The 24888-nt window shown below is 44.1% G+C and overlaps 2 protein-coding genes across 2 annotated transcripts in view; both read left to right on the top strand.

The window, feature by feature from the left end:
• Positions 1-2400: 2400 nt before the first annotated feature.
• cnrip1b (cannabinoid receptor interacting protein 1b) lies at positions 2401-5051 on the top strand (the record flags this gene model as incomplete). The annotated part of the gene is made up of 3 exons (XM_080016729.1): positions 2401-2582; positions 4085-4229; positions 4887-5051. The coding sequence occupies exons 1-3, from the start codon at positions 2404-2406 to the stop codon at positions 5049-5051; spliced, it is 489 nt and encodes a 162-aa protein (XP_079872855.1). The 5' UTR covers positions 2401-2403.
• A 5777-nt stretch (positions 5052-10828) lies between these two features.
• LOC307242196 (calcineurin subunit B type 1) overlaps positions 10829-24888 on the top strand; it is a 41654-nt gene continuing 27594 nt past the window's right edge. Inside the window, exons 1-2 of the mRNA XM_080016540.1 lie at positions 10829-11262; positions 23568-23607. Of these exons, the coding sequence (XP_079872666.1) occupies positions 11260-11262; positions 23568-23607 (43 nt within the window). The 5' untranslated portion in view covers positions 10829-11259. The remainder of the gene's footprint in view (positions 11263-23567; positions 23608-24888) is intronic.

Below are 24888 nucleotides of genomic sequence, written 5' to 3'. Positions count from 1 at the left end.
ACACAGGCTTAAGCACACACAAACGCATTCATTCCACATAAAACACGCATAGGCACTCACACAAACATATACATACAAAAACGCATACGTACACTTGTACACACACACACACACACACACACACACACACACACCCGTATGCACACAGTACACGCGGAGTATCAACACGCGCACGCACGCATAAGCACACGCGCGTTCGCGCAACACGCGCGCGCACGCACACACGACCACGAGCTCGCCGCTCTCACTTTCTATAGGTCCGCGCTGCGTGGGATCATGTGACCACCCTGTGGAATCCTGTGACGCTGAAGCGATCTCGTCTCGGGTGATTTGAATCATAACAGTTTATAATGTGAGATGTGATCTTTGATGCGGCTGGAAGTACAGTACAGCGTCCCGCATCGCTGCTCGTTGTTCAACTGACTGGATTCCAGAATGAAAAAAAACCTCTGGTTTTGGGCAGGAGCTCAGAAGCGAGGATAAAAAACACACACCCAGACACACACACACACACACACACACACACACACACACACACACACACACACACACACACACACACACACACGCACACACACGAAATATGCAGCGTGTTTACAGGAAGATCATTTCTCAACCCTAATACGCACTGCTTGACTTTTCAGCTGTTATTTCTACGGCGAGTGACGCGGGTTGCGCATCTCTCCGACATTTTTTGATCAAATAACTGGAAAGTTTTATTTCTATTATTGGGATTAAGAAGTTGTTCCGAGAAGACGGGGCGCGGTTGTTTAAATGCGCAGTTCCATGTTGTTTTTTTGTGATCGAACATAAGATAAGATAAGATCGGGTAAAACAACACGTATTAAATAACAATACTAATCCACATGGGGGAAATCTGAAATACAATAACGGTGTTTCACACACACACACACACACACACACACACACACACACACACATACATACATACATACATACATACATACATACATACATACATACATACATACATACATATATATATATATATATATATGTTTCCATAACAAATACGCGTATCAGCAAGCTATTTCATTTTAGTGCGAATCGCTGAATACAAATGGCTCCTACACATATTAGGTATCTAAAAAGCTAACATAATGCAATATGCGTAGGGGAGGGGGATCCTAAGACTCAAAATCCTAGTTTGGGTTTTAACACCGACTCTAAAACCTCAAGCAGGCGAGCGGCGCCCCCCACGTGACGAAACGCTGGCCTCGAGGGGCCTCTAGTGGTCACGTTCACGCCATCGTTTGGGAACAGAGTGAAAATGGAAAATTGTGGAAACCGTCGGGGCTTTACGCGTATGTTTTACCTTCGTTAAATGTGGACCGGCCGCCTTCTGATATTTGGGGTACAGCCTATACTCCCAATTCCCCTGTTTAACTTCTGACTTCGAGGTCGACCTGCTACTGGATTAGTCGGTGCGGCCCATTAGCGCTTCAAATAATCCTCTCAATTAGTGTTCCGTGTCCAGGCCACCAGTCGCTATTGTTGTTGAGATAAGACAAGAGGACACTTCACCGATGAACAACTTGCGCGGCTCATGTGTTTCGTGCGAGCCCGACGGCCGTCGACGATCGTCCGCCCAGCAGAGCAGCGCTGCGGCCCCTTCAGAACCATGGACAGCGGCCAAACCAGTACGGACGCGCGGATGGAAGGATGTCTTTCTATTTGTGCGTCCTATCTATCTATCTATCTATCTATCTATCTATCTATCTATCTATCTATCTATCTAATGACTTGAATATTTGTTTTTTGTTTTGTTTTGTTTTTAATTACATTTTTTTAATTATTATTTTTTTATTCACTTCTGGAACGACAAAAATAAATAAATAAATAAATAAATAAATAAATAAATAAATTTTATATATATATATATATATATATATATATATAGAGGGAGAGAGAGAGCGAGAGAGAGAGAGAGAGTGAGAGAGCGAGAGAGAGACACAGAGAGAGAGGGGCGAGAGAGAGAGCGAGAGAGAGAGAGAGACAGAGAGAGAGTGAGAGAGCGAGAGAGAGACACAGAGAGAGAGGGGCGAGAGAGAAAGAGAGAGAGAGAGCGAGAGAGAGAGCGAGAGAGAGATTGAGAGATTAGGCATGTGTTGTTGGCTCCTCGGGATTACGCGCGGAGGAGACATTTCCTCGCATGCAGTCTTGCCATCACCAGAGATGAGTTTCCACACTCCCAGCCTCCGATCGCACCTCAACCTCACCGCCTCTGTACCACCATCATCGTCCTCATCATCCTCATCATCCTCATCATCATCATCATCATCGTCGTCGGACCTCGCTCTTTGGATTTGAATGGACCGGCTGTGATCCGCAACCCTCCCGCCGTTTTTCCTCCGACCCCCAAACATCTGATCCGGGGTGATAATGGCCGACGTGCCGCAGCTGATCAAGATCGGGATTTCTCTGAAGATGCTGCCCAACAACAGCGCCGTGTACTTCAAGTCGGACGGGGCCCGGTTCGGCCAGACGCGCACCATCAAGCTGCTGACCGGCTCCAAGTACAAGATAGAGGTGGTGGTCAAACCGGGAGCCGTGGAAGCCACGTAAGGATTATTGTACCATGATGAGTTTCTGGTAGAAGGGTTTATAACAAAAAAAACAAAAATTAAAAAAAAAACACCTTTGTTACCTTTGGACAAAGGAAAAGGTTTCCAGCAAATTGGCCTTTGAGGGGCGGGGTCTGTTCTATATCGACCTTAAAATGTAGTGGGCCGACGTCTTACCTTCACATATAAGATTCTGTTATATACCATTCTATTATATTATCAGATTTTGACATCCAGATAACAATGTCGGAGTTTAAAACGACCGAAAAAAGCCAAAATAACGACCTATAAAAGGCAAGATCCTCATTTCTCGACTCGTCTGGGGACAAGAGAATGAACAGAAGGAATCCAGATTTGAACCCCCTCTCTGTCTCTCTCACCCCCTCCCTCCCTCCCTCCCTTCCTGCCCATCGGCTTCATTCCAAATCCACCACAGATTAGGACTTTAATGTTTGGAACACAGGTTTTGTGCTTATGCATATACAGTGTGGAGCCAACTGTTTCATGGTTATGTAATCCCATGTTGTTAGGGTTATGGTGACGCCATCATTCACAAACTATTCCGGCAGGATTAACCCGAGAGGCTCTGAAATGTGCCCTGAATTAATATTTTTAGGGGTTACTAAAGGCTCCCCATCCATCCGCATGATAATCCTACTGTAAATGAATGTTGACAAAAAACTGTAAACTGTCAGAGCTATAACTAGACAGTTGTTGCAAAATTGTGACTTTTGCATCGAGCATAATGTCTACGCTAACTCTAAGTGGGTGAAGAGGAGGGAGATCATTCGGCAAATTTAGAATAATAAATGAACACACGGCCGCTCATATCCTCATACATCTCCTTTTGCGTTAGGGTGTGGATGTTATCGTCCGTAAAACCAAAATTCCGTCGGTGGCATTAGGCACATCAACGCGATCAACAATGCAAACCTTGAAATACGACCGATCGTGGGGAGGAATTGCTGCCATGTCTGGTCAGCTTTGTTTCATCATTTACAATAATTAAGCAACTGTCAATACAATGACGTTAGTTCACTTCCTCTATGTTTGCTTAAGGTTTTTTTGGTTCGACTTCAAGCCAAATGTTGTGGAAAAATGCCTCTTTCGTCGGTGCCTGTTTTAGACTCACCCCCCCCCCCAATATATTGCAGATATTTCTCTTCTAGTGACAACTTCTGCGCATAAACAGTCTGTAGAGTCAGAGTCATGCTTCCGACAGGACGTAACAATAAAGCAGCGGTGTATAATTTCCGGTTCAGAAAGTAAAAGTCCTGCTATGTTGTTGCTCCAGCCTCGCATTGATCCGAGGGTTGATGCGAATCAGCCAATCCAGGCGGTTGATTCAAAATCCCGGACACCCCCTTCCTAGCCATCCCGGAAAGGGGTATCCCTCCTTAAAGTCCCGCCTCAGGAGGTTTGTTCCTTTTATGCTTTGCTGTTTTCGGGGGAGCTCTCCCTCGCCTTTCTGAGGAATGGTGTTGGGTTTGTGTCGCCAGGTCTATGAGTCTGGGGGGTGTGACCTTTCCCCTGGAGCAGCAGTCCAAGGACCCTCAGTCCGTGGTCTACAGCGGCCAGTACAACACCGAGGGCGTGGCTCACACCAAGAGCGGAGAAAGGCAACCGGTTCAAATAAGCATTCAGGTAAAAGACCGGTTCAATCGCCTGCCTCCCTCCCTCCCACTCTATCTGGACCATTGGCTATAAAGAATCAATTATATTTGCCTGCAGAATTCTCTTAACTTGTCTTTTTTGTATGGTTGTGTCCATCCTGAGCTGATCATTCTGTATATGTACACAATATTTTGCATGTGTCGACGTGCAATTTGGTTGCCCCTTAAAGTGAACCAAAGTTGGTGACGACTATGACGATTTTCTTGAACTAAAATGAAATGATAAAGTTAATGAAGTTAAGGCCTAATCGTCCGGCACAAGAAAGAATGAAGAGATATAATAACATATGGTCAGATTTGTAGTGTAGATCGATGATGAGGAGATCTGACCGAAAATTTCTCATGCCATGAGGTCTGAACTTTAGCCTGATGTCCCTTACATTTCCATAAATTTCAATGTGATGAACCACGGTTTGATTTTGAATATATAAGTAGATAGTACAGTATATATCAATAACCTGTAAAATCCCGCAATTGTAGTAGTAATAGATTCTTCTATATCGTCCAGCCCCGGGTATATTTCGCTCCATGACGATACGTGTGTGTGTGCAGTACACTGTATGTACTGTATATATATGCATATATCAGTCTGCTGATATCCATTGGATCTGTTCCTTCCCCCCTGTAGTTCATGGAGGCGGGCTCCTTTGAGACCGTGTGGCAGGTCAAATACTACAACTACAACAAGAGGGACCACTGTCAGTGGGGAAACAGCTTTGGCAGCATCGAATACGAGTGCAAGCCCAACGACACGCGCACGCTCATGTGGGTCAACAAGGAGATGTTCATCTGATGAACCAACGGCGCGGGGAGGCCAAATCGACAGATACAACTCAATCTGAAAATCTTATATCGTCGTTATTTATTTTTATATTTCCAAAGTATGTGTTGAATTGGCATCTCGTTCGAAGACATTTCAATTGTTAGTGAGCAATTGTTGGTGAGTAATGAAAAAACAAAACAAACAAAAAAACAGAACAATGGTGTGTCGTAAGTTTTGAAGTAGAACTTGATTCAGGTTGCCTTATCTTGACACTAGCACAGTTTTTATTATTCTAAATTCACAAAACAAAGCTATTTTTCAAAGCCCTTAACCCTGTAAGACGAGCCTGTTTGTAGGATTAAATGACTTGTTAGGGAATAATCCATTGTTCACGGTGTACTGTAGCCCTGCCTTCCATGTAGATTTCAGATGTGACATCTGGTTAGGACCTCAGGTGTTTTCTACCCCCTGTCTGTTGTTGCGTGTTTGTGTATGTGTGTGTGTTTGTGTTTGATTTAATGCGTGTATGCGCTCGTGTGCAGCTATGTGTATATTACATTTGATTGGTTGTGTACATCTGTACCCGTGTTTCGAAAATATTATTTAGATTTCCTACCGAAGAGTTTGATTCCAAAGAAAGACATCTACTAGTTTTAAACGTCTTCTTTCTAAAAATAATAATAATAATAATAATAATAATAATAATAATAATATAAAAAATAAAAATACAAAAAACAGTAATATTATATACATATAATTTATTTTGTATTCTTTATTTATATCCACTATTTTGTTTGTATGGCAATCTTGACCTTAAAGCTCAAAATCCTGCATAGAAAAAAGCTTTTGATAAATTAATATATTTTTCTAATTGGAATCTTGACTGGTGAATTCAGATAGAGTGTAAAAACTATTCCAATGTGGATATATTCAATTTGGGAATGGTAACCATCTTCTTTAACCTTGTAGATGGTGTGTGTATTCAATTTGTGATGGTATTCTAAGTAAGAGTAAGAGTTCGAGTATCAGTGATGTGGGCTTGTAATTATTTGAGTGAAGTGATGGACCCAGTTGTATTCCTTCTACCTCTTCAAAAGACACTGTGGTTGAAAAGTAAAATGTGTGGATCAAAATGTGACTTTCAACACGCTGACAACAACGATTCTGTTTTGTCTTATCACAATGGTCAATGTGCAAAAATTCAGTAAGATAGTTGAAGCTATCTTTTCTCGTTCAAAGGGATTTTTTTTTCATATCACAATGTACATTTTTGGTACAATACAAATAATAATAATAATAATAATAATAATAATAATAATAATATAAACAAATATCTCTCAAGTGGTTTTGATTACATTTTTAGACTGACCTATCCAACAAAATGAGAGCAAACAGACAAAATTATTCGATAGTGCATTACAGTGTGGAACATCACTGGCAGATTATCAGATTCACTGTCGTTGAATGGTGTATTGTTTTGAATTCATGGGAAGGTGTTGTCGATATTGTCGTCAATACTTAAAAATAAAAATAAATCTGTTTTGAGACTTGTGCTGTGTGCTGCATGTGTGACTTCACCCCGACTACAGAACCTGCGTCGACGCAACTCTATGGTAGAACATGGGCACAGGGGCTTTGTGGGGAGTGCACTTATTTCCAGCGCACAGAATTGACAGCGATTTACAGTGGGTCCGAGACTGTGCGAGGTCAATCGTCACTTCCCCAAGGTGGAACTTCAACTTGAACATAAAAATGCCTTTGCTGACCCCCAACCCCAATTTCCCTGGGCTGGTAATGCCTCAGCAAACAACGTTTGGGTGAAAAGCAAAGAGGCTACCAGGCGTACAAGAAGCGATACCCAGGATGTTAAAATAATAGTCGGCGGCCCCATTGCCACTTCATGTTTCCGCTATTTTTTGGGGGATTTTTTTTTTTTTGATTAGTTGAGATAAGAGATAAGATAAGATAAACCTTTATTAGTCCCACGATGGGGGCATTTGCCCTGCAAATAAATAAATAAATACATACATAAATAAATACATAACTAAATACATAACTAAATACATAAATGAAGAGTCAGACTTCTCTTTTCACCCTCACTCGTCGTTGTTTCTGAGGGGGTTTCGTTCAAAGAGGCGACATGTCCAACAGTGGTGCCGCGTTGCACCGCGTCTCATGGTATGTAACAAATAAAACACCCTTGTCGTCAAACCTTGCGTGTACATTGCCAGAGCGGCGTGGCGGCACAGCGAGTGGAGGACATCAGTACAGGAAACCAGGTCAAAGCTACGTTCGGCGTAAATATACATATACATATAAATGTAAATGTAAATGTAAATATGAGAAAGCGGCGGACAGTGGGAGGAAAGAGGAGACACGCCCACCTCGCCACAACGGAAACGAGAGAGCTGTGTCAATCATGGCGGCCGCAACCCCGCACCCCCCCTTCCAGGCTTAGCGTCCTCTTCACGGAACAATAACCTTTTTAAAGTCACAAGGCAGAAAACACAACTCGAAGAGTTACACTCACTTATCCACACTTCGTCGACGTAAATACTGACTGTAGTCCCGTTGGTTTACGTTGAGTTTGAGGTTTCTGGGACGCCGTCCAGCGGCCGTTGGCCGAACTGCAGTTCGAGGCACTTCCGCGTTGGGGCTCCCGACACCCAGCTCGTAATGGCTGCGCGGCGGAGGGTGAGCCAGGCCGCGGGGAGAGGAAGGAGCCCGTCGGGGGGAGAGGAAGGAGCCCGTCGGGGGGAGAGGAAGGAGCCCGTCGGGGGGCGGCGCTTCCCGGCCGCACCGCGCCCGGACCGCCGCGCGGCGGCGCCCCCGCGCCGGCGGCCGCGAGCTCCCGTGGTCGGGGCGACGGGGGGGGGGGGGGGGGGGGGATGTCCCGGATGTGCCGCGCTGCACCTCCCCCAGCCACCGCCTCCTCCACCGCCTCCTCCGCCTCCTCCTCCGCCTCCTCCGCTCCGCGTTAGCGGTGGACGGTTGGACCCTTTTTTAGTGATCCGGCCCCCGGAGAGAGTGACAGCGGTGGGAGTCGTTCGCTTTTCTTCCCCGGATCGTCGTTCGTTCGCGTCCGCTCATCCACGGGCGAGCGAGGGGGACGACGGACGAGAGACAGAACAGTTGCTTCGTCTACGTCTCAAATGGCATCCTAAAAAAAAAAGAATAATAATGATTAAAATAATAATAATAATAATAATAATAATATGTATATATATAATAAAGGAAATTGTTGTCAAAATGATGGATTTTGATAGAAGAATACACATGGATTGCAAATGATTTGTGAGACTCGCAGAAGCTTTGACTCCCTGTCCAAAGGCATTTGCTGTGGCGGAGCGCAGAGTGTTTAGAGTCACCAGTCACATCCCATTCGTTCTGTCACGCACCGCTGGGCTTAAAACGGAGTGAATAAGTTACATATATAAAATAATAATGTTGTCAGCGCTGACGTTGCGTGGATCACACGCACTATCGGTAAATCTCTATTGATATCGGTGAGTTGTGTGGGTTGAACGGTCACTCGTGGAAATGGGTGGATATCCAGCTGCGGGGGCAGGGGCCTTTTTTTTTTCCTGCAAGAGAGGAGGCCCGCAGCTTCAGGACCGCATTCCTAGGACCCGAGTTTTTTTTTTTCTCGTGACAGTCAAGGATAAACGAGGACCGCGCTGCGAGGACACATGGACAAGATGGACGACACCCTAATCACAACTCTAACCTTACACCTACAACTACAAGTATTTAGATTTAAAAAAAAAAAGTAGTATTTGTGTGGAATAAACCTTTAAAACTACTAAGTAGCGAGACCGAAAGTAGTATTTGGGTGAAATAAAGCTTAAAAACTATAGGTTATTGGACACAAAGTAGTACTTGGGTGGAATAAACATTTAAAACTATAAGTAGTTAGACCAAAAGTAGTGTTTGGTGGAATAAACCTTTTAAACTATTAAGTAGTTCGACCAAAAGTAGTGTTTGGTTAAAATAAACCTTTAAAACTATAAGTTGTTGGACACAAAGTAGTATTTGGGTGGAATAAACCTTTAAAACTATTAAGTAGTTCGACCAAAAGTAGTGTTTGGTTAAAATAAACCTTTAAAACTATAAGTTGTTGGACACAAAGTAGTATTTGGGTGGAATAAACCTTTAAAACTATTAAGTAGTTCGACCAAAAGTAGTGTTTGGTTAAAATAAACCTTTAAAACTATAAGTTGTTGGACACAAAGTAGTATTTGGGTGGAATAAACCTTTAAAACTATTAAGTAGATAGACCAAAAGGAGTGTTTGGTTAAAATAAACCTTTGCAACTATAAGTTGTTGGACACAAAGTGGTATTTGGGTGGAATAGACATTTAAAACTATAAGCAGTTAGACAGAAAGTGGTATTTGGGTGGAATAAGCGATTAAGTAGTTGACAGAAATAGTATTTGGTTGGAATAACCCTTTAAAACTACAAGTAGTTAGACTGAAAGTAGTATTTGGTTGGGATAACCCTTTAAAACTATAAGTAGTTAGACTGAAAGTAGTGTTTGGGCGGAATAAGCAATTAAGTAGTTGACAGAAAGTAGTATTTGGTTGGAATAAACCTTTACAACTATAAGTTGTTGGACAAAAAGTGGTATTTGGGTGGAATAGACATTTAAAACTATAAGCAGTTAGACAGAAAGTGGTATTTGGGTGGAATAAGCGATTAAGTAGTTGACAGAAATAGTATTTGGTTGGAATAACCCTTTAAAACTACAAGTAGTTAGACTGAAAGTAGTATTTGGTTGGAATAACCCTTTAAAACTACAAGTAGTTAGACTGAAAGTAGTATTTGGTTGGAATAACCCTTTAAAACTATAAGTAGTTAGACTGAAAGTAGTGTTTGGGCGGAATAAGCGATTAAGTAGTTGAAAGAAATAGTATTTGGTTGGAATAACCCTTTAAAACTACAAGTAGTTAGACTGAAAGTAGTATTTGGTTGGGATAACCCTTTAAAACTATAAGTAGTTAGACTGAAAGTAGTGTTTGGGCGGAATAAGCAATTAAGTAGTTGACAGAAAGTAGTATTTGGTTGGAACAAACCTTTACAACTATAAGTAGTTAGACAGAAAGTGGTATTTGGGCGGAATAAGCGATTAAGTAGTTGACAGAAAGTAGTATTTGGTTGGAATAACCCTTTAAAACCATAAGTAGTTAGACTGAAAGTAATATTTGGTTGGAATAACCCTTTAAAACTACAAGTAGTTAGACTGAAAGTAGTATTTGGTTGGAATAACCTTTTAAAACTATAAGTAGTTAGACTGAAAGTAGTGTTTGGGCGGAATAAGCGATTAAGTAGTTGACAGAAAGTAGTATTTGGTGGGAATAACCCTTTAAAACTACAAGTAGTTAGACTGAAAGTAGTGTTTAGGCGGAATAAGCGATTAAGTAGTTGACAGAAAGTAGTATTTGAGTGGAATAAACCTTTAAAACTACAAGTAGTTAGACAGAAAGTAGTATTTGATTGGAATACAACTTTAAAACTATAAGTAGTTAGACAGAAAGTAGTATTTGGTTGGAATAAACCTTTAAAACTACAAGTAGTTAGACTAGTATTTGGTTGGAATAAACCTTTAAAACTACAAGTAGTTAGACTAGTATTTGGTTGGAATAAACCTTTAAAACTACAACTCGCTAGGTGACGCTATTGGGGAAAAAAAGTAGGGTCCTAGGGTCCTAGGAGCGCCGTCCTGGAACTGCGGCTTCCTACATTGCAGGAACATCCGATGAGAGCGAGCGCTTCTGTTTCAGACACATCTCGCGACGCGACACCTAGACACACGCACTGCGACGGAGCCGGGGCTCCGGCGGTCGGATCCGTCCTCGGGCTCAGGGTGAACGCAATCCATCCACCCAACGAACCACCCCGGAGTCGTTAAATAAAACAAAACAACAAAAAAAAAAAAAAAAACCCCAAAAAAACCAAACAACAACAACAACTTCGTTCGCGACGAACGAATCGTTCGCGAGTCACGCACCGCCACTCGGCGTCCCCTCCCAGCGCCACTGCGGAGAGAGAGAGAGAAGCGGAGAGAGAGAGAGAGAGAGGGAGCGAGAGACAAGCTGGGTAAAAATAATCCACCACAACACCACGATCTCCGTCTTTCCCACCGAAACCCGAGGCCCGCGGAGCGTCGTTTTTTTTTTTTAGAAATACCTCTTTTCCTCTGCCGTCGTCCCGGGATTTCATCGTCATCCAACCGGCGAGATGGTAAGCAGAGCGGCGGCTCCTATTTCCAGCCCCTTTCGGAGCGGGCGGTAAAAAACCCAGGCCCCGGGTGACGACCGAGCGAATAACGTTTTGACAGCTGTCTTTTCTCCCTCCTCCTCGGGGTGAAATAACGAGGCTCGGGCGACGGCAATAATAAGGCGTTTCGGAGGGAAAGGGGGAGGCTCCGCGGACGAGGCTGCCTCCCCGGGCTTCACCCCCCACCCCCCCCCCCCACCTCCACCCCTCGGGCGGACCGTGCAGCCCCGCAGCCCGTGGCCCAGATCCCCGCTGATCTCGACCGGAGCCCCGGGCCTAAGACAGTTAGTTCCGTGACACACTTAAAAAAAAAAAAAAAAAAAAAAAAAAAGGAGTCGTCTCGGCCTAAAGTGACACATTTTAGCCCGGATACGCGCCCAGGTCGCCCGTAAATGTGTGTTTGTCATTTATATTTGTCATGACACCAGGCCTGCTCGCTTCCACAACCCCCCGAGTCGCTGCATGTAATCCGGAGTAACAATTTCACAATCAGAATGACGCTTTTTTTTTTTTTTTTTGGCATAATACATTGACAAATTCAAGGAATGGAAAAACAAGTTAAAAAGAATAAAAAAAAAATAGCCAGAGAAATATTTACATACCCTTTAGGAAGTATCTATAATATATGGTATTTACAATGAATGCAAAGGTCAATCATATGTATATATATATTTATAAAGATGTAGAGTGTATGGTACTGAATGGTACTGATTAATACATGTTAAAATGTGGGATGTTTACAGTGTGAATGAATTCATGTGCATGTATGTGGCGGGGATCCAGTCACTGAGTGATCCCCCCCCCCCACATTTCTGGCCGTTTAGTTTCTGTGTTGACAGCCGAACCGTGTCCAAACCTGCACATTAACTGGAGCCCCACAATGAAGGTGGGGCTCCAGTGTCCTGATTAATTGGCCGGCGGAGCATCCGTGATAGCGGGTTGCCTGGTAACCCCGGGCCGCCCCGGTATTGACTCAAAGGAGCAGATCCGACTGAATGCAGATGTGTTGCGGCGCCAAGGCCCCAGATCCATGCGGGGATCGATACCTCGGATCGGCGGATCTAAGTCACGCATCCCCAGTCCAACGTGCCTGTTGAACCTGCATCTGACAAAATGCATCACAGTGCGTTGCCGTTGGGGAGGCAGGGTTGGGGGGGCGGGGGGACTACTGCAGACTATTATATTGGGAGAACCATATGCTGCCTATAGCAATCATGCACCACCCACATGGAAAATCAAGCTGTAATGCAAAAGAGAGAAAAGCCACGGTGGACAGCCAGCACCAGTCAGGATCAAGCAGTGTAGCATGCAGCCCACTCAATCTGGACATTTCGTCCGCACCCCTGCAGTCTGCGTCCCTACCATTGGCTTGCAACCATCAACACCAGCTACATTCTAGCACGGTTGGCTCTGGCCGCGGGACTAGCTTTCTTCTGAGGTGATTTTCCATTTATAGATCCTTCAGCGCGTCCGCGAAACCACCAGGGGCAGTTGGTTAACGTTCTTAATCGAGCATAGGCTGTGGCTGGAGGAGGAAAAATGGTTAATTTCATGCCCAGCGTGGAGCGCACAAATGGCACTGATCTCTTGCTGTTACTGAGAATGTTGATCCATTGCACCGGAGGCTCTGAAGTGGCCCTAGCTTTTTGCCAAGGTGCACCAAATTCACACGGCGCCTAAATTGTTCATTTTGTGCCTTGCGCCGTCGTGTCGTCCATACGACTTTCAGGTATCCTATGTTACTGCATTTGATGTCACCGTATACTGTAGCTGGACGGCATATTCCAACACCCGTGTAACCAAATCCTGTGTAGTTGTACTTGCTGAGCTTGATTCCGAGGTGTAGTGACGTAAAGTAAAGGCAAACGACACATGGCGGTGTAACTTTTTTTTTTTATTTATTTTTTTATAAACACAGGCAGCATTAGTCACTTCAAGGCGAGGGCTTAAGAAGCCTTACGTATTCTTACTATTATCGGGCCCTTTGTAAAGCGGTTGTAGGTAAGCTCAACTCTGAGATGGAACTGATGCCGCCGCAGTACCTTTGAGCTGCGCGGATTAATCGCTTTCTTTTTTTTTTTTTTTCGACTCTGATTTGGTGAAGGCGCTGTTACACGCACATGCAAGCATACCGATTTTTACATCATGCATACTGTACAGGCTACCCTAGAGCCATACACCCTTTTGGCTGTGTAGCAGTGTACAATCCGTTGGAGGGGGCAGATCGTGCCAAAGGAAACCAAAAAACGGAAAAAAGGAAAATCATCTGGATGTCACCAAACCAATGGAATTTGACATGTCGTCTTTTGGCCTTGATCTTTTATACACTACATTTGTTTTCCATCTGAGCGAGTATAACAACACTGCTATCATTTGGGTGATAAATTATCCGTATCACACACACGTGGCCGACAATGTGCGTGCGGTTTCTTGTGCTGGACATTTTGGTGGGTTCATTTACTTTTCACCTCGCAATAAATATGTTACTCAAGAGCCTCTGGTGAATAGCCTAGTGATGGTTTTGAAATAGTTCTCATTGTCAATGTGAAAAATTGTATACCACCAGCCATTCAAAATATATTGTAGATATTTAAGAAGAATGACCAGATTTTCTGCCGTTTTTTGTCATATATACATCGGGAACAATTGATTAAATGTCAGTCGATATCTGTTTAATGACCCCAAACTAGTGTTCCAAGTTCACCCGGTTCAGTAGAATAAATGAATTGGATTGATACACTGCATCAGCAGATGCTTGAAGTTCGGGGTGGACAGAATTGGCCGCGTTTGGCAAAGAAAATGATATTGTTGCATCCCCAAGAAGATTATTTATATATATATATATATATATATATATATTTATATATATGCATGGACCCCTAGACCCCCATCCCACCACCGCAAACTTAGCACACACAATACATGTAGACATCCCCCCTCGTATTACCTCATGTAATAAGGTAATAAGATACCTCAGTGGTTAGAAGAGGCTGCTCTGAGGAGTGTTTCCCATGGATCAGCGGTAGCACTCCAGGTTCCTTAGTCTGAACGTTACTGCGGTGCCGCCCGACCGCCCTGTCACACGGACCGTTCTGACAGGTTTTTATATGAACGTCTCCCAATTGTTAATATTTTGTGCCGACGTGCCGCGTTGAAAAGGGTAGATCCAGCGTCCCCCAAACTTCTCGGTTGTTTAAGTGAACCCGGAGGATCGCACGGGTCAGTGAATTATTATTTTGCGTTGGATTGTTGTTTGTTTGTTGTACGCCGGCACTCTATTGTAACGTCGCATGTGACGTCAGATCGACCTATATGCTAACCCCTAATGAGTTAAGTGCTCTACTGGATGATATTAGATTAGAAGAATTTGCTGCTGTCGCTTGGCTCCCGGTTTTCCACCAGAGGGTAATTTCTCTCCGGCTGTCGGACAGAGAAGCTCCACTTTGAGATCCATAATTACATTTAGCTCTCAGAACATGATCTGCCGGTCCCTACGTTTATAGATAGCATCAAAGTCAAACATAATGAGCTGGTGAATGAAGAGACATTAGACCGTAGGACGGTGGCTTCATGGGCCCAGTGAAGGGTGGGCTAGAGTCAGGAAGGTATTTATTCTTTCTCGGATGTGCGGTCCAATAAGAACACTTTTGTTGGAGGTTACACTTTAGAAGCAAGGTTCATTCCTGGTGAAATCACAGTCACTTTAGTTATCAAGGAAAGAGAACGTACAGCGATGTACTTCATCTCCGGCTGTGTAGACATATCGACACTCTTACTGATCACACAGTACAAGACGAGCAGAAGGACATCGACAGTAAATGGGTCAGGTCAAGGTGGGGTTGAAACAACTGAGTACTTTTACTCAAGTGCTGTACGGGTACTCCTCACTTAACGACAGAGTTCCATTCCTAGGATCGGGTCATTAAGCGAATTGGTGGATAAGCAAGTTATTTCGTGTTATTTCACGGTATGGGGGCGTGGCCATGGCGAACGCTAGTGCAGTGAATACTGACGCGCACGCTGCGGTATTATACACAGTGTACAATGTCCGCCTACTTATTGGTTCAATTCAATTTGGTCAAAATGTGTCCCTGACCTCCTCTGGTGGTGGTTTGGTTGATTGGTCACAGTCCGTCCTTGTTTGCTTCTTCGGTGCATTTACACCTGTGTTTTTACTGTACGACTAGGTAGCAGATTTCCCAGGAAGTTCCTTGCAAATGAGACGGACACAATGTGCCTTTATTTGTGCAGGTGTCATAGGGATGCGCCGGTTGTGAAGTTCTGGGCCAATACCAATGTTTAAAATAACAATTTGTCCGACAGCTGACGCCGATGCCAATGTTTTCCGAGTTCCCCTGAACGCAGCATCACTTACAGTTTTCCAAGTTCCCATGAACGCAGCATCAACTCCTGCTTGGGGCGCTGCAGAGAGCCGTGTCCCCGTCTTCTTAAAATGGATCGTGGGTGGCGTCGTTTTCTCGGATATATAAATATATAAATGCTAAAATGGGTCACCAAATATACTTTGGGACGGCCCACCCAAGTTAAGTCTGTGTGTGGGGAAACACTGGATAAACACGGTCTCTGCCATTGGTAAATGTCATCTTATTGGCAGATATGCCGATGGCAGTCAACAAGGCAAATATCGGCCGATACAGATGTACCGCCGATAAATCGGTGCATCCCTAAAATGTGAAATTCTCGCTGAAATGACTTCCGTCCAGTAAATTTTAGTGTTGCTTGGTCATTTTTACTGTTTTACTTGAATACAGACAGCACACCTTTAATATACCACCTTGCGTTGTGCCAAAGCGGCTTCTACATAAATCGTGCAAGTCTGCAGCCTCTTTCTTAACGCGCCGCTCCAGCTAAAATATTGGGACTGGGTTCCACGTGTCCCCAATTTGCCGTTGTTTTGGGTCGTCTGTCGAGAAGAGGCTGAAGTAGCTCTGATGCCAGACCCTTCATCATGCAAAACACGGGCTGTGTGCCGAAGCCTAATTGATTCAGAATGAAACATGCATTATTGATGAGTCAACACGCATCGGCCGGTCTGTCGGTCCATATATACTGTATCTCAATCTAATACCTCTATTCACGCTCCTCCCCCCTCTTTCAAAAGGCCCTCTTAGTGTTTGAGGCAGTGGTTTGTTGCATGCAGTCTTTTTTGTTCACGAGGGGGAAGAAAGCGGCTATTCTCACCCTGAGCTAACCTCAGGTATAACCTTAGTGATAACCCTGTAATCCTGGAGACTAAATCTGCTTTAAGTCTCTTTCCCTGAAAATAACTCGCTACTGCACAGGTACTAAAATCTAAGCCTTCAGCGTAGAGTAAAATAACTATATATATATATATATATATATTTATACCCTGCATTTTGAGTTGGCCGTTTCCAGTATTGTGAATACTTGCTGGAGTAACATGTATACAATGTAATGTGCGGAGGAAATAGCACACTCCGGTCTTTAACAAGGGTTAGTGTAATGTAAGTACAGAACTCAATCATCGGCGAAATATATATTTTCGGGTCCGGGTGTAGGTCTGTGAGCGATCTATTTTGTGAAGGCTGGAATTCATAACTCCCCACAGCCTTACACGTTCATCGCCGGAGGGCCCGGCCGCAATGGAACCCCCAGCCCCGCCCGTGTCGACGCCGTGGCCCAGGCCGCCGGGCGACGCAAGTACCGCCGACCCCGACGGCAAAACCTCGATGTCGAAAGCGGCGTTGTAAAAGCAGAGTGGGAGCGACCGGTGCCGTGACCGGGGAGCGAAATGCTAAGTTGTTCCCTGGACTAATCCCGTGTCACCTCTTGCTCTCCACTGCTCTCAAAATACCCCCGGGCTGCCTCTGAGTGACAGCCCCGTGGCCGACCCCGCCAGAGACGGCTCCCTAGTTTGCGACGCACTTGACTCGCGATATTGAGACGAGATCCGCCGTTCACGATATGATGCAGTAAATATACAACGTGGCTGAGGTTACGCGCGTTACCACCACTAACGCCATTGATATTGCTCATCAATGTGCAATCCTTGATAACCCTCTCCAGGATCTTGTGTCAAAAACCTATTGGGTGATTCTGAATGTTCGCTTGGTTGGAGTTTGACTGCTGCCGACGCCCCGGGGGTGTGTTGGCGGCCGGAGCTCGACCGCCGGCGTTCTCTGCATAGGCAGATATCGGGGGAATGTTTCAAACCGATCCGGACCGTGCTCTCCCCGAACAGTTAATTGACTCGTTTGACTTCGCAGCATGTGTTACCTTGACGAGACAAGGTCAACGCTGTATTTTTAGAGATGACGTCAGCTCGGCGGGGTGATAGACTGTACAGAGTGTTGCTCTGCTGCAGTCACTTGCTGTTGCACATAAACACATTTTGCAAACGCTTTAGGCCCTTTTCGTACGTGTAGGTGTTTGACGAGGTTGCCGGTATTACCCACCTTAAATACAGGTTTTAAAATGTAAAAAGCATTTCTGTGTTCTGTTGATAAATTGGGCTAACCCTTACAAGCGTTTTCAACCTGTCCACCATGCATGGAATCCACAGAACCTTTTTTTTTTTCGTTTTATTGATCAGTTCTCGCTATCATCTCGTGCACCACACCTGATTTTTGACTCGCATTGTTCAGTGCTGGATGTGGTAATGTTCACTACCATGGATCGTGGAATGCGTTTTTCAGAGGGGTTGTGGCAATTGGGCACCAACATTTACCATTCATTCATGACGTTTCTAATACTGCTTTTTTTGTTGCACCTCCTCTCTAGTTGTGCCACCTATTTCACGATCACGGCAAACTCCAAAATTGGCTTCAGGGTGATTCAATACTGTAGCTTACGACTGTAACTCAGGCAGGATGACGTGGAAATCGACATTATTACGATATAATCATACAGAACCCTACACTATCGAATATCAGCTTACAAATTAAAATGCTATGTGGAATTAACCCCTTGTGGTTTGTTCAATTGAACTAGGCCAGGGGTCGGCGACCTGCGGCTCCGGTGCCACGTGCGGCTCTTTAGCCCCTCCCCAGTGGCTCGCTGTGGCTTTGACAAAAAAAGAAGATGGAAATGAATAACGGTCATTTTTTTTGACATTTCAATTTTAATTTATTTTAATATATTGTTGTAGGCCGAAAGTGATTCTTACATTCTCCAATTGTAAAAATGTGTAGCCTATACACCGTATATTTAAAAAAATAAATAAACTAAAAAAGAAAGTTTTTACATTTCAGTCAACTCAAATGTGCTTCGGTAGGTTTAAGTTTTTGATGGAACGCGTCTGCTTCTTAAGCGCGCCACGGGAACGTGACGTGGCGGGGTCCTCGCGTGTAGAGCAACCAATCAAAATTGAGTATTCGGCCACTTCCTCGCGCACATGCAGAAATTCCAGCCAATGGGAGAGCAGACAGCTGGGAGTGGATACTGGCTAGCAGCAGCACGCGCTCCCCGGGAACGCTGTAAGTAGGCCGCAGCTCTGACCGAACGGCCATATTATTTATCCTCATATTTGGAGCTATTTCGCTGGCAATACAGTAGCTATGCATCCCAAATTCCTTTAAGGAAAATAAAGAATTATGGTCGGCCAATTTGTTTGCTTTCACGGCCAACGCTGCTGGCTTACCGCTATGCTTGATCTGCGGCAAGAAATTAGCAAAAAAAAAAAAAAAAAGGTAATACTGAAAGACATTTCCTGAACATACGCACTGCATTTGCTGAAAAGTATCTGGCTGGGGATGATGGAAAGAGAGGGATTTCGGAACTGCTGCGGAAAGCAGGGCAAATGTACTTTTAAGAATTTTAAGAACATGAATGAGGACATTTCCAACATAAATTGATGTAGCAAAGGCACAAATTGGTGCCCAAGTGTTTCACGCTCAAGGTTTTATGAGGGAGGACGACCAGACCCTCTGCTTAATGTATCCCCCCCCCCCCCCCCCCCCCCAATGTCAAACAAAACCTAAGCCCTTGCTCCCGCCAGCCAAATCACCTGAGAACTCCCTTCAGTGTCCTGCCTCTCATTTGCACTTGACTGCATTCGTTTTGCCCAAAAATGGCTCTTTTGATCGTAAAGGTTTCCGATCCCTGACCTACACTGAGCTGTACTAGGTTGGTCTGTTTTTCATTGCCTGTCTATGCACGCTCCATCTCTTTCTTTCTCAACCTGTCAGCTGTTAGGAACATCCCGCGTGCCCCTCCCTCGAACCACCTCTACCGCCCATCCGTTGTGAAATGGGGGAAACCCTCCCGCTTCCGTTGTGAGTCGCTCGGTCTCTGCTCCCAGCAGCTAGACTGATGCCCAGTCGATGCTCAGGGGTGGAAGAAAGGCAGCTGCTATGACTGCCAGTACATAACTGATCTATTAAAAGGACCTCATTCCCTCCTGGCTATTTGTGTCCAGATCCGACTTGTCGCGATAAGATCAAGGTCCACGATGGACATCTGATACTCTTAATGGCTTCCGTCGTTTTCTATCACGTCCGACATTAGAACCATGTCTAGATCGAGACATTAGGCCTTTCTCAATCTGCGTCCTTGACTGTACTTGTGTTCTTGTGGACTCGTGAAACGTCATCAGTCGCAGCCCAAGTTCTGTTCCAATTCAAAGTCCGCATCAAGCCAAGTCCAGTCCAAATGCCCGGATGTGGACTTGCTCCGCCCATTTTATCGAGGGTGCATCGGTGGTGACTTGTGTGGACTTGGGACAGCCAGGTATCCCAGAATGCATTTTGCACCATGACCGTCCTGCGTCCTCCCGTCCACGGGAGTCCGTACTCCTGAGTCGAACTACCAAGTCCACAAGTCCGGACCTCGCGTACCTCGAGTACCCCCTGCAGCACCCCAAAGTACCCCCATTTGAGAAACACTGCTCTATACCACCTGCTGCTATGTGTTTCCTAGGCTGTTCTCTTGTTGACGTTTGGCTTATCCGAGTTCAGACTACAGAACTCTGGCCTGATCTTCCACTCGCTGACAGGTTTTTGGAGATCGCTGAGCAAAGCCCCAGATTGGAGGCAAATAATAGCGCGCTCCCGTGTGCGACGAGCATGTGGTGTGAACTGCTTATAATGCGATCTGACGCCGGCGAGATATCAAGCAGGTATAATATCTGGTCGTGTCGGGATTGACTCGGGAGTGACGCAACGTGCTACAGCCGATGAGAGCAGACACGGGGTGGGGAGGGGAGAAGGAAAGACGGGAGTGCACGGAGTAGCAGCCAGAAACACAACACACCTCTTTTGCTATTCTTCTCTAGGTTTTTAATATATTTCTGAAAGGTAAAACGCAATTCAGGGAATAGGCTCCAGACCGGGTTCTCTGGGGCTAGGGTATCACCGTGACAAGGTGAAACGCTATTCGGGGAAGCAACCAGTGAGCAACAGGTATGCAGCCACCCTGAGCCAATCACCTAGTTCCAGGTCTGGTGTGGCTGCTCAAACCATCCAATCCACACACCGCACCACATATGTTTTCTATTTTTTTATGTATTTTTCAATTATTTTTTAAACTTTAACTTGGCTACAAAACTGCCTGACCTGGCTGCAACCATTTAGACATTTATTTTCAAAACGTCTTCAATTTCTTTTGTGATGTGGTTAATGTACTATATTCCCATGCATACTTCAGTCAATGACAATCTACAAAGGAATAAGGACTCCCCTGGTTTTCTGGTGCTACTGTCCTAATTATTAACTATATCAATATTGTTGACGATAAAGGGCTTATGACTGGTTATCATAAGGAAAGATGACTTGTTGGTTGCATGCTGCAGGATGTGAAACTACACAATAAGAGAAAATATGTCCGGAAACAAAACAGAGATTAACACGCTAGAAAGTGTGTGTGTGTGTGTGTGTGTGTGTGTGTGTGTGTGTGTGTGTGTGTGTGTGTGTGTGTGTGTGTGTGTGTGTGTGCGTGTGCGTGTGTGTGCACGTGCAACGGTACAGTGGGCTCACGGTTCGGCATGTATCACAGTTTTGGATGTCTGTATATTTAAGATTATTTTTTTTGTTTAATTAAAAAAACAAAAAAACGCTAGTGTAGTGAATACTGACAGACTGCGGGAATGAGACTGAGAACGCTGATACGATGTTTATAGTGTATAAAGGGTGATGCGCGATGAGATGCTTGGCACTGAGACACCGCGCACGCAGCGGTATTGTACGCCGCACATAGGCCGCATAGGCTACCTCTTACATGGAGGGGGAAACATTTGCCGGCGGCAGGAGACTGCAACTTAAAACAAAAACACACCACACAAAACTATAAAACTCGGCAATAACGGCTCATCACCCAGGGAGACTCGGTCGCCTTCATTCCATTTGTGGACGATCCGACACTAGTGCAAGTGTTTGCGAGAGAGAGTGTCTGAATATAACTTCACAATAAAAAGGGCCACAGCCATCTCAGGGGGTTATTTTCTGACTGTACACCTTAATTGATGGCACCCTTCACAAAAACATTTCTATATCCTTTCATCTCGTGTTGGAAAAGGCTGCAGGCCTTACAGTGAAAGGAGATGATGGCAGTTTTGTATTGCGAGTGATGACGAGTGTAAACATTCTTTTGTCCCAGTTGATATGAATGGCTAAAAGAAAACTGGCTTAAGCACACCGGGCCTACACCTTCACCGTCCTGTAAGTTCGAGCGAGAGAGAAGCGAACGCAGGAACGTTTTCCAAGTCAAAGTCAGCCATAGAACCAAGTCTATCTTGATAAGCTGCGTCCAGTTGAAAATGCTTTGAAAGGAGCTGAGAATTGGAACACCTGGAGATAAATGCATTATCTAAAAGTGGCTAAGAGGGACTGGGTACCTCCTACAGTCACTACCCTAAAACACAAGGATGTCCGTTCAATCGATATAACTTATTTTGTGACCTAGTTGTTGGTTAAGTTTTCACCAAACTAGACCTATACCCTGCTGGTATAGAACTGCACATACCCTGCTGGACCCGAGACTGAACTATGCAAAGTGGGTTCATTTGGACCATACCACAGGGAGTTTTTGGAAGAATATTTAATGGATCTATGTGTTGCGGAATTTAGAATTTATGTATAATGTTAAATAGCCCATTTTACTTTTTAGACCTTTTGTACACCTGTAGCAACATGCATATCAGCTCATAGACGGTAATTCACAAGTACTGTATGTCTGGATGTGTTGTGTTGTTGGTTTTGGTTGTCGGCTCCAGCTTTTCTGTAGAGAACAGCTGGACTGTTTGTTGCACTGAAAAATAATTGTTGTCTGTATTACATTTGATATCTAGCCTTGGCTACCACTCACAGGGACCTGTACATCTTGTTTTCTTCTGGTTATTTGATAAACAGCTAAATTAAAATGTCATGCCTCTAGCCAGTTTATATGAACTTTTCACTGCTAGTTCAAGTTTTGAATGTATGTTGCATTGTGTTTTTCTATGAACCGAAAGTAGCTAGAAGTACAATTTGTACTTAACTTCAGATATACTGTATGGACTTCAATAATTAGGGATGCACTGATTGTGAAATTCTTGGGCGATACTGGTGTTTTAAAATAACAATTTGGCCAATAGCCGATACCGATGTTTTGAGTTTGCCTGAACGCAGAATCACCTACAGTTGTCAGGGTTCCGATGAATGCAGCATCACTTCCTGCCTAGAGCGCTGCAGGTAGCGGTGCCCACATTTTCTAAAATCCATGGTGATGACAATGGCATTGCAATGATGGCGTCGTTCTCCTGGGATGGGTTAAAAAAATAATAATCATAAATAAATAAAATGCTAAAGTGATTCGCCAAATATACTTACAAATCAACGCCAACTATACTTATATTATACCTGGGCGGCACGGCCAAAGTCTGTGTGTTGGAAACTTCCATCGGTGAATGTCATCTTATTTGCCAATAGGCCGATTGCAGTCAAAAGGCGAATATCCACCGAAACCGATGTACGGTCGATAAATCGGTGTATCCCTATCAATAATTCCATTTAACCCTAATATTTTTCAAAGGAAATATCTTACTTTTCTTTAATATCTTACTCTTACTCCACAACATTAATCTGTAACATCTGCAAGTACTGGTTTTTTTTTTTGTTGTTTTTTTTTTTTTTTTTCAAAATATAGTTAATTATGCTCTTTATGCATTGATGGAATACAATTCACGGACAGAATATACATTTAATATTGAATGGAGGACAAAGGCCCTTCTTCTTTAGTGTAGTATATGATGACTTGTTCCACCGTTCCTTCCCTGATCTAACTGCTTATCCCCTTTTGTTTTCTTTCTCCTTTAGGGAAATGAAGCCAGTTATCCTCTGGAAATGTGCTCACATTGTAAGTTGTCCCATTTCATTTCAATCCTCTTCTGGGCCTCATGTTCGACTCACAAGGGTAATGATAGACATGATGAAATCTATTTCAACACATTTTAGTTTTATTTTAAGAATGTATGAAGGATCCAAATGGATGGATGGATACAAAGGATCCTGGAAAAGGGTTTTGATTTTGTAACTTACTGAGGTTGACCACTGTAACGTGTTTAAATGAATTTGTATTTAACAAAACTTTTTGTTTGAATGAATTAGGCTGTTGATAAGGTATGTGCCATGATACAGAGGTCGCAGTTCAATACATTATGATGCATTCCAAGGCTATTAATACAGCAAGGACAGGCCTACAATACTGAATTACAACCAATACAACAAGATAACTAACTATAGTGTATCGGTATTTTGAGAATTGATACATCAATGGAAAGCAAAGAATTGAGCTTTATTTGCCCAAGTATGCACACACATACACAAGGAATTAGACTCAGATTTTTCTCGAGTTTGGAATGTAACACTGCTGGCAGTTTGTGCTTGTGTTTGAGATATCTGACTTGGAGACAACTCCATGTGCATCTGGTCGACTCGCCCCCCCCAGCAGTGAGTCGCCGCCCCCCCAGGAGTGACTCATCTCTCTTTTCCTTGTCCACGTCCCAGACCTTTACTTCTTGACCAGAACTCAACATGATACTCAGAATGGGCTCTGGAGCTTATTTTTAGATTTGTATTTGCCACATATGGCACCATATGGCATGAAACTATGGAAACCCAGCATCTACCAAAGGCACTTTGCAGAAAGAAGTGGGATCAGCATTTCCAAGGTTCAAAAGCTTGTGTCATGGAAATGTGTTATTTTTAACAGATTTGTGTTGTGAAATGGATGTTGTGGAATGTGTTGCAGCACTAGTAGGATTCTTGGCTGTTGATTACGTAAGGTTGATTATGTAAAATGTACGTGAAATTGAAGCCACTGACAACAAGGGTATAGGTTTTTGAATTAAAGGTCATGAGTAATATTCTGTTAACATGATATATCGGCGGGGGTTCGCAAATGCTTCTGATCAGCCAGTCATTCCACTGTTTCCTCGATGGCTGCTGAGGATTGAAGCTCTCAAAACGGTCAGTGCAGTATAGACTGTCTGTTTAGAAGGATATCTCCGCTAAATCCCCGCCCTGTGAGCGATGTCGCGTATATCCCAAAACTGGTTTGGGGATGCATGGAATGCATACATCAGCCACAACATTCAAACCGCTGACAGGTGAAGTGAATAACATTGCTCATCTCGCT

This window comes from Zeus faber (genome assembly GCF_960531495.2).
Source record: "Zeus faber genome assembly, chromosome: 16".
Classification (NCBI taxonomy): Eukaryota; Metazoa; Chordata; class Actinopteri; order Zeiformes; family Zeidae; genus Zeus; species Zeus faber.
Note: the sequence above shows the minus strand (reverse complement) of the source record. Positions and strands in the feature narration are given on the sequence as shown.